Source organism: Rutidosis leptorrhynchoides, chromosome 9 (genome assembly GCF_046630445.1).
Source record: "Rutidosis leptorrhynchoides isolate AG116_Rl617_1_P2 chromosome 9, CSIRO_AGI_Rlap_v1, whole genome shotgun sequence".
Taxonomy (NCBI): Eukaryota; Viridiplantae; Streptophyta; class Magnoliopsida; order Asterales; family Asteraceae; genus Rutidosis; species Rutidosis leptorrhynchoides.
The window spans coordinates 81974762-81985895 of record NC_092341.1 but is presented as its reverse complement, the minus strand read 5'-3'; the positions used below and the strand labels follow the sequence as shown (position 1 = coordinate 81985895).

The following is an 11134-nucleotide window of genomic DNA, read 5'->3' as shown; positions in this document are numbered from 1 at the left end:
CATGTCGTCCCTAAAAGATTTAGGGACGACTAGTTGGTCGTATTTTCTCTTTAAGCACACAATTATCTCAAACATTACTCACATTTTTAACACACTAAAAATACACTAAAAATGAGTCCATTGAATGTTTGCTTCAAAGTTCATTACGGAGCTGAATTTGATCGAGAATTGATGAATTATCCACCCTCTGAAACACGAGATTACTACATTGATGTGCGTCAGTGTCGTTATTTTCAATCGTTGCTTGGAGTTCTCCATAATAGTATACCTTACTCTTTCAGACAAGTTTGATATTTCAAAAAACCCAACGTTCCCGCCACGCTACTTGAAGAAGACCACGATTATTATGCTTTGATTGGAAAAGCTTTGGTACGTAATCAGCCAGTTACGCTTTATACCGAATATAGGGATGAGCTTAGCTACGCCATTTCCGAAAGTGAAGATGATGTTAAACCCAAATCTCCAGAAAGTGAAGATAGCTTCTAGTACCGACGAGAGCTGCCTTGTGCCTGCTAGTACCGACGATAGCCGGTAGGAAATAATGTACCGTTAAGGAAATAATGTAATCATGTTAAGATTATGTTGTATCGTTTGTGTTATTGTCATTTTCTAGTTTTCAAGTATTAACTGTATCGTTTTATAAGCTATTGAATGAAATTGTCATTTTATTTCAATTTAATATAATTAACACCGGACAAACGACAAAAAAAATGCTCCATATGGAAGAGGTCTTGTTTCATTGTGAAGCCCATTCATTCGGGAAGCGACTAAATGAGCAATATTAACTCTAACATTGTGAGTCATGCACTAGTGAATCAAAGCTTCAATCATTGACAAACGACTGACATTTGGATCATGGTGGTACACGTTACTTGAGATAACTGCATTTCTTGTAGAAATTTCAGGACGAACATAATCGTCAAGGATGCCCGTACGTACTATGGTCATGTATGGAACACAAGTACGACATTTAAGTATGGTCATTTGAAGTGGTACGATACCCTCAGGAAGATCTTGAAGGTCTTCACCGGGATAATAGATTTTTATACCATCAAATGGAACTCCCAATAGTGCACCGAATTCTTGAAGAGTATACTCATATGGAACGTCAAAGATTCGAAACCTCACTGTTTGTTCATTAATGAATTGAAACTTTGAATATAATTGATAGATGAGTATGGGAAAAAGGTACTTATTAACCTGAATGAAAGGAAGCTAACCCATACTTTCGAATTCGTGCTCGATTTCTGGAAGATCTTCTAGATTGACCTCACGACCTTCACTAATTTCAGGATGAAGATATTCGTCAAGGATGCCCGTACGTACTATGGTCCTGTATGGAACACAGTCACGACATAGAAGTACGGCTAGGTCATTTTGTAGAATAAACTCGGGAAGATTTTGAAGTTCAAAACCGGGATGATAGATATTTCTACCATTATATGGAACTTCCAATAGTTCCATACAGATTTTAATTAGGGTTTATAGTTTAATTAAGGCTTGATAGTTTAATCAGGGTTTAGTGTTTAGGGCATATAATATAAAACATAATTAATTGAACAATACTTCCAAACTACATATTTAATTGAACAATACTTCCAAACTACAACACAATACTTCCAAACTACAACGCAATACTTCCAAAAGAAACTAGATCAGTTACTTGAAAATGAAACACAACACAAATGCTACAAAACTACAAATTAACATCATTTTCAACATTTTTGCTTTACGATTTGCGGTTTTGAGTGAACGTTCTAGAGCTTTTTTGGACCTTAACAATTCTGGTATCACTTCAAGCGCCCTTTCAGAGTAGGGGGATCAACCCAAATTTGTAACCTTTTACAATGCTCAGACATCATCAAGCGCCTGGACGTACCACCACAACCATAATATCTTCGACCGTACTGGTATTCATCCGTCAAGCAAGTTTTGACCACCATCTTTGAACCACATGTTCGATAAAATTTCACAACAAAAGTTTCTTCTGGACCAACAAAAAGCAACTGGATCTACCACTTTTCTCATTCAACACCGCCTCTCTCCCAAAAATAACGCTGCTCCGGCGATTTGCAGCGATTTCAGGTAAGAAAAACACCAAATTAAAGCATTTCTTCCATCTTTAATCACTAACAATTATGTTCTTCATATTTTTCTTTCAAAATTAAAGTTTATTGATTTGGGTTTGTTTATATCTGAATTTATGCAGCGTTTCTAGGTTCAAAGAACACCAATTCCAACCATTTTTTGTATCTTTAAACACTAAAAAGGTATGTTCTTCATTTATTTTTCAAATTAAAAGTTTGGTATTTTGGGATGCTTTAAATCCGAAATTTGTGGTTGTGTTTTGGAAGATTGTTGTGTTTGATTATGTTTAGGTAAATGATTTTCATGATTTAATTGTTATTTTGCTGTTGTTTAATGATTTTATGAATTTTTAGTTGATTAAATCCGAATTTTGTTATAGAAGTTGTAGTTTTTGTTATGAAATTATCAAGAACATGTTGATTAAGCTTTGTTTAAGTTATTTTTGAAGGTAAAAATTGTTGATTATGCTTTGTTTAAGTATAAGTATGTATATAAGTATAAGTATGTATATAAGTATAAGTATGTTTATAAGAATTGTTGATTAAGCTTTGTTGTATGAATGTTACTTTGCTTATTGTTTTATGAATATTGTTAGGTTTAGTGGTTAATTTCGAAATAGTTTTACCCTAGGTTCGAAATTAACCAATCCTATAGAATACCCGTCCAAGGTTAATTTATTAGAAATTAACTTTGGAAGGTCCCCTTTTTGGGACCGCTTTCAGTGTGTTTTGTCTCTTTTAGGATGTGGATACGTATAACGAATTTACTAGTTACGAAAAATTTGGTACACATTTTCCCTTTACTCCTACAAATATGCGTTTAATATGACATATTTGGGGAGTTTAGGGGAAATGTTGCCGAATTTTTTTCTAACTAGTAAATTAGTTGTACGCATCCATAGTTGAGACAAAACATTCAGAGAGTGGGTTAGGTTGCTTGCCATAGTTGGACTACCCGGCTTTGATTATATGCATAACAAGTTATTGAATTAAAAAACTGTTTGGTTGTTGTTAATATGAATATGTTTAGATAGTTATGTTTATAGTTATGTTTATGTAGTATCTATATGACGATTGATAAGAGTTGGGTTCATTTGCGAAATCGAGTTGGTGATGACTTTCTAACTGGTCTTGATTCGTTTATCGAGAGGTGTAAAAACCATTTAAATGACACGACCGCAAATCCGACTGCCGGTCTTGAGGATTTAATCGAGTCTACCCAAACCGAGCTATGGCCTGGTTGCACCTGGATGTCTTCATTAGAGTTTCTAGCCAAGTTAACACACATGAAAGTATTGAATCAATGGACAAATAGTTCATTTGATCAATTGTTAGAATTACTCAAATTATCACATCCCAAAGAAAACACAATTCTGACATCATACTACGAAACAAAGAAGTGGATGAAAAAGATCGGTTTAGGTTATGAAGCTATACATGCGTGTAAGAATGATTGTTGTTTGTTTTATAAAGAATACAAAGATTTGGAGAAGTGTCCAATATGTAATCTGAGTAGATGGAAATTGGAACGCACATCGGGGAAGAAAGTTGCTAATAAAGTTTTGCGTTATTTTCCTGTAACTCCAAGACTTAAACGTTTGTACAGTTCCAGACACACTGCAAAGTATATGACTTGGCATGCTACTGGATAATGCAAGGAAGAGGGTAAGATGCGTCATCCGGTAGATGGTCGAGCGTGGAAAGAAACTAACAAAGAATATCCGGATTTTCCACAAGAACACAGAAACATCCGACTAGGGTTGTGTGCTGATGGTTTCAATCCATTCGGCAACATTAGTTCGACTTACAGCATGTGGCCAGTAATATTGACAGTGTACAATACGCCTCCATGGGTATGTATGAAAGAAAGCTCTCTCATGTTGACTTTGTTAATTCCTGGTCCTAAGTCACCTGGAAAAGATATTGATGTTTACTTGAGGCCTTTGGTTGATGAATTGAAGAGTTTATGGTCCGAAGGAGTTATTACTTTCGACTCAGTTACAAACACAATTTTTACAATGAGAGCAATACTTATGTGGACTGTCAACGATTATCCTGCCCGTAGTAGTTTGTCTGGTTGGAGTGGCCAAGGCTATAAAGCATGCCCTACATGTAACGAGGACACTCCTGCGATGCGTGTTAAGAACAAAGTTGTTTTTTTCGGTATGAGACAAAACCTTGAAATGAATCACCCTTACAGAGAAAACTTAGAATTTAATGGTGAGGTTGATAAAAGAAAGAAACCTAGAAAGTTCACCAATAAAATGATCGAAAAACAGCTCGAAGATTTGTTGCCAGTTGGTAACCCCGGGAGAAATCACAAAAATGTTGGTGAAAAAAGAGCACGTCCTGCTAATTGTCTACACAACTGGACTAAAATTTCTATTTTCCGGGAACTTGACTATTGGAAACATCTTCCACTTCAACACAACTTGGATGTCATGCATATTGAAAAGAATGTGTTGGAGGCTGTGTTAGGTACTTTACTAATGAATGAAAAATCAAAAGACACTAACAATGCACGACTTGACTTGCAAAGAATGGGAATTCGACCAGAGTTGTGGCTCCAACCAAAACACAACGGTAAAAAAGATGGGCAATTCAAGAAACCTCATCCCAAATACTCTCTTAAACCTAAAGACAGGGTCCGTTTTTGTAACTTCATTAAAGAAGTTAAACTTCCAGATGGGTTTGGATCAAACTTCAGGCAGAAAGTGAAGGATGATAATATAACGGGTATGAAGTCTCATGATTGCCATATCATGATGCAACGATTGTTACCGGTCGGTGTTAATGCATTTTTGCACCCTACTATTTCTACACCAATAATCCAACTATGCGCATTCTTTAAGCAAATTTGTACTCGAGAGTTAATGGTACCTGACATGCTGAAAGCTCAAAAACAGTTGATCAAAATTTTATGTACTTTGGAGCTAATTTATCCTCCGGCTTTTTTTGACATAATGATTCATCTCGTTATGCATTTACCGGAAGAGGCTATATATGGAGGGCCTATATACATGAGGTGGATGTATCCATTTGAGAGATACATGAAGAAGTTAAAAAATTATGTCAGAAATAAAGCAAGGCCTGAAGGTTGTATAGCAGAGGGGTACGTTGCTGACAAAGCGTTAACGGCGTGTTCAATGTCTCTTGAAGGTGTACAAACAAGGTTTAATCGTCCTGACAGATATGAGGACGGTCCAGTTAGATCGTGTGAGTTTCAAGTGTTCAAATCGCTTTGTAAGTTTGTCAGTAAAGGTGTGCACAAATTTCTGGACCACGATTTGCGTGATAAACTTCATTGGTATGTACTCGACAACTGTTCTGACATTACCGAATACATAGAGTAAGTATCACACTACGAATTGCATTGTAAATTGCTTAACTTTTTAAACGTTTATTATACTAACAATTCTTTTAAACATTTACAGTCAGTTTAAATTAGAGAATCCAGGTCTTGACATGAAAACCTTTTTTCCTGGTTGGTTTAAAGGAAAGGTAAACTCATTGTATATATTAATATATGTATATATGTGTGTATATATATATATGTATATTTAATAACAATTTTTATTCAATTTTTTTTTCTATTGAGATACGTGAATTGCGGGCAGCTGACCGATCTAATTTTAGCAACGAATTGATAAGACTAGCTGAAGGATCGGTGGATACCGCAAACTATTACACCGCTTGCAATGTGAACGGTGTTAGGTTTGTAGTTCATGATCGTGATGAACGGCCCACAACACAAAATAGAAGAATATCAACACCCGGAGTTGATGACACTCCGTATTATGGTCAGTTGGAAGATATTCTGGACCTGCATTATGGTGGTGTGTTTAGTGTTGTGTTATTCAGATGCCGGTGGTTCAGGACTCAGAAAACTAGTAGAGAACGTTTAATTACAAAGAATAACATAACTAGTATTGACCCGTCCTTTCCTAAGCATTACAAAAGTTGGAATAAGGTTCCCGAAGACGAAAAGATAAAATCTGGACTGATCTCCAAGTAAGTTTATTCGGTTCTTTCTATAATATATCACTTGATACTTATATATACTTACATATACTTATATATAATTATAAGTTATATATTTTAACTTTATATCCATTAATTTGTTGTAGGACTACTTTCAGATGGATAGGTGGCTAGATAGTGGAAGAAACCAAAAGATTGTGGAAGCCGGGGTCAATTCTTTGTGTGCCCATCGATGGAGGAACGCCAAAAGTGATCAGAAAAAGTATTTCACGGATAATAACGGATACGAACTTGCCAATAACCTCCGTGACACACCGCCACCGAATGTTGAACAACATATCTGGGACCCATTTGTGGACTTAACGCTTTCATCCGGATTCCGGAGGCGTTCAGAGGCGAACAAGCGAAATCGGGCACAAATGCACTACCCAAGTACACATGGTAGCCGGTCTATCGCCGACCGTTTGGTAAATTGCTTAAATTCTCTTATTATTAATGTTGTATATATTATTATTGATTTATATACATACACACACACACACACACACACACACAATTTGACATAAATTTGTTTGCAGGCCGCTAGGAATCCTCCTGGTCTTATCGAAACCTTCAAGAATAACCACACGTACCATACAAAGAGGGGCGGTGGATGGTGTGGCCCCGATAATAGAGCGGAGGAACATTACGTAAGTACATATAGATATATACATATTTATACATATATATACATACATATATATACATATCAGTATGTGTGTATATATATACATACTGTTTTGTATAATATATATACACACATCAGTATGTATTTGCATATATATATATATATATATATATATATATATATATATATATATATATATATACGCATCAGTATGTATATATATATACACATATCAACATGTGTATATATGTATATATACATACTGTTTTTGTATATGTATATATATATACACACACACACCAGTACGTATATATATATATATATATATATATACATACATACATACATACATACTTGTAATTTTTTATAATTTTTTTATTATTTTTTTGATTTTTTTTAAACGGCTATATTGTGTTTAATGGGTCAAACTGGGTCAATATGGGTCAAATTGAGCCAAATGGTCGATTGGGGTAAATATTGGTCAATATTGGTCAATATGTATGTGTGTGTGTGTGTATATATATATATATATTTATACACACACATACATACATACATACTTGTAATTTTTTATAATTTTTTTATTATTTTTTTAATTTTTTTTAAACGGCTATATTGTGTTTAATAGGTCAAACTGGGTCAATATGGGTCAAATTGAGCCAAATAGTTGATTGGGGTAAATATTGGTCAATATTGTTCAATATGTATATATATACATACATACATACATACTTGTAATTTTTTATAATTTTTTTATTATTTTTTTGATTTTTTAAACGGCTATATTGTGTTTAATGGGTCAAACTGGGTCAATATGAGTCAAATTGAGCCAAATGGTCGATTGGGGTAAATATTGGTCAATATGTATATATATATATATATATATATATATATATATATATATACATACATACATACATACTTGTAATTTTTTATTATTTTTTTATTATTTTTTTGATTTTTTTAAACGGTTATATTGTGTTTAATGGGTCCAACTGGGTCAATATGGGTCAAATTGAGCCAAATGGTCGATTGGGTAAATATTGGTCAATATTAGTCAATATTGATTATAATAGGGTTATATGATGTCGTATTATTATATGATGATACTAATATTAATATTTGTTAACTTTGTAGAACGAAATGCTTGATAAGAAGAGGGATCATCCGGAAATGAGTGAAGAAGATATTTTGTTAAGTGTTTTGAAGCCACGATGTGGGCACCGTCGCGGAGTGGGACATGCTTTACCCGGATATGTTCCTACCTCATCTTCATCATCGGCATCAACGGGTCGAGCTAGAAGACCTCTACCGGAACCGGAAAATTCCGCATTACTAAAGCAAGCGATGATTGATACTTTTAACTTCTCTGGTATTCCTATCCCGCCCAAATGGCAATCTTATTTATCACAACCTAATGATGTTGAAGCTTCGGGTTCGGGTGACCGTGAAGTTCATGATGAGGGTAACGTTGACCCCGGTGAAGATGATGACGGTGAAGATGATGATGGTGAAGATGGTGACGGTGAAGATGGTGACGGTGAAGATGGTGGAGAAGAAAATGATGGGTAAGTATGTACTTGGACTTGTTTGCTACTCGGATAATATTTAATGTTATGTTTGTAAACTCGGATTTGTTATTTCGGATTTGTTAACTTTTGGATTTGTAAACTCGGATTTGTTATGGTTGTAAGCTATGGTTATGGTTGTGTTTATGTTATGGTTGTTTATTTTGTTGCGCGTATAGCAGGTTTAGATTATATTGAATTGGCCCGTATAGCAGGTACGTACAGCAGAATTAAATCTGCAAAAAATACTTACAGTACTTTTAGGGACGACATGTCGTCCCTAAAGGTCGTCCCCGTTATTTTTTCGCATTTTGTTTTATTTTAAATATTTATTTCATTATTTTAATGTTTTTTCTTTCGCGACGACATGTCGTCCCTAAAGGTCGTCCCCGTTATTTTTTCGCATTTTGTTTCATTTTAAATATTTATTTCATTATTTTAATATTTTTTCTTTAGAGACGACATGTCGTCCCTAAAGGTCGCCTGGCGTCTGACAACAGAAGGTCAGAGTGGGGCTCTCTGTCGTCTCGAAAGAAATTGCTGTCGTCGCAGAAGAGTTTTAGCGACGGAGCATCCGGGACGACAAGTCGTCCCCATAAGTCTTTTGGGACGACATGTCGTCTCTAATTCGTCGATCATGTCGTCCCTAAAGGTGCAGTTTCTAGTAGTGAGTTCCCTTTAATCATTGTGTTAAACATAACTACATGATTTAGTTTGATAAGCTTTTTGAAGCATAATCTTCATGCCTCAAGAATCTTATCTTCCGGGACGAATAGGGACTGGGATGGATGACGAATATGACAGTAACAAACATACACAAGATTAATCAGCATCCTATGTTGTAAATCTTACATGTGCAACGCCATTGAATTGAATTCGAATGTAAAAAATGTTTTACACAAATAGAGAACCATATTAGTACACTCGAATATAATGAAAAAGAATTATGCAACAAAACTACAAACATAATTTAAATTACAAATATAATGATAAAGAATTATGCAACAAAACTATAAACATAGTTTTAAATTATACTCTCTCACTAATGTACACAAATAATAATAATAATGTTACATATACTTGATTCCAAGAATCTAGCCAATCTTTCATTAGAACTATGCAATGGGAGGAGGGATTTTTTACACGAATGTGTGACCTCCAACTCTATTAATCGGATCCTTACATCATTTGGCCGAGCTGAGTCAAGAAAAACATGAGTGACGGATAGGTATCTTCCTATAATCCTGTGGGCCAAAACGACATCCAATTACAGAGTGGATAATCAAACGAGTTCAAGTTGGTATTGCAAGGTTCAGGTCAACGAAGAGTGAAATCAAATTTACCTTCTTAAGGTCTTTTGCCTTCCATGGCCTCTCCTTTCGCATGGCCTTGGTTTAGCAGAAGAAGTACATAATCCTTCAAGTATTGATATACCCTCCCCGGGCTTCAATACCCGCCAGTGAAGTGACTTGGAAACATATAATTGTCGAGGTGGCAATTTTGACCCATTTACTTTCAAATGTATCAATAAGAGTTATGTAACAGTACAAACCTTTTTGAAAGCAAAGCTGATCCTTCTTCAATTAGCTCCTCTACAACATCTAACGAAAGATAGACGTCACCAATCTGAGGTGGCGACCCCGAACTCTTTCTCCTAAACATTGACTTTAATACCCTTTTACTAGTCCTCTTAGCATGTGGTACATGCAAATTTGTCTTATCTGGAGGTAGTATAATCTACAACAATGCACGCTGTATCATCTTGCAGTCCTTTAAATTTTACAACTTCCTGTTCACAAAGACTAAAAAAAAAATGTTATATAAATCCTCAGAGACAGCCAAAAAAGTGTAAGCAAATAATAAGTGGACCCAGGACCCGTACTTTAACAATTTGGCCATCAGCCGCATCTGGTGGTAGTCCACGAGAGATGCTTCTGCAGTTCTGCTGACATGGCATGCCAGACGCGGTCACTTCTTCCACCAGCAGAGGACTGTTGGAAACTAAACTTGATTGTGGGCTATTTGTTTTGGATTTGGGCTTGCAAGTATACAAATATTTTGGATCAAGATTATAGCCCATTATGTAGAAACTTCTTGTAATATGTAGTAGTGAAAGTGTGTAGAATGTGTGTAGAATAATCTTGTAAAATATCTAAGTCTAGAATTATCATGAGAATACTTAGAAAATATCTAGATATTAGATGATGAAGTATTCTAGACTAGTCCATGGTGTAGTATAAATAGATGGACCTCATTTGTAATCAAGCAACAAAGCAATTCAATAAGCAAATCAAGTAATAAATAAAGCCTTCAAGATCAATCAAACTTCTAAATCATCAATCCTCTCTTCCACAAATAATATACATAACCTCCTATTTCTAACAAATTGGTATCAAGAGCTTGGTTCGACAAGATGATGGCCAACAATGTCATCACATTTCCTCGCCTCACAAAGGATAATTATGATCGATGGAGCATCCAAATGAAGACCTTCCTAGGTGGACAAGACCTATGGGAGATTGTGGAGGAAGGCTATGAGGAACCTACTGAAAAAGGTTCTCTCAGCAAGGAGAAAAAACTATTGAAGACCAACGATCAAAAGGCTCTTTCCATCATCCAACAAAGTGTAGATGATGGAGCTTTTGAGAAAATTGCAAGTGCAACCACCGCCAAAAAAGCATGGGAGATCTTGGAAAATTCTCACAAGGGAGTTGAAAAGGTGAAAAAGGTTCGATTACAAACACTACGAGGTGAGTTCGAATCCTTAAATAAGAAAGACTCGGAATCAATTTCTGATTATTTTACAAGAGTCTTAGCGGTTGTCAATCAAT

The 11134-nt window shown here is 35.3% G+C and overlaps 1 protein-coding gene across 1 annotated transcript; it reads left to right on the top strand.

Moving 5' to 3' along the window:
• Nucleotides 1-3154: 3154 nt before the first annotated feature.
• Nucleotides 3155-6242, top strand: LOC139868210 (uncharacterized). The gene is made up of 5 exons (XM_071856540.1): nucleotides 3155-3664; nucleotides 3746-5436; nucleotides 5522-5588; nucleotides 5686-6098; nucleotides 6215-6242. The coding sequence occupies exons 1-5, from the start codon at nucleotides 3155-3157 to the stop codon at nucleotides 6240-6242; spliced, it is 2709 nt and encodes a 902-aa protein (XP_071712641.1).
• Nucleotides 6243-11134: the final 4892 nt, after the last annotated feature.

Coding starts and splice junctions, on each gene's coding strand:
- LOC139868210 (XM_071856540.1), top strand. CDS start 3,155: ATGACGATTGATAAGAGTTGGGTTCATTTGCGAAATCGAGTTGGTGAT. Junction 3,665..3,745: donor AAGTTTTGCGTTATTTTCCT/GTAACTCCAAGA, acceptor GGATAATGCAAG/GAAGAGGGTAAGATGCGTCA. Junction 5,437..5,521: donor GACATTACCGAATACATAGA/GTAAGTATCACA, acceptor AAACATTTACAG/TCAGTTTAAATTAGAGAATC.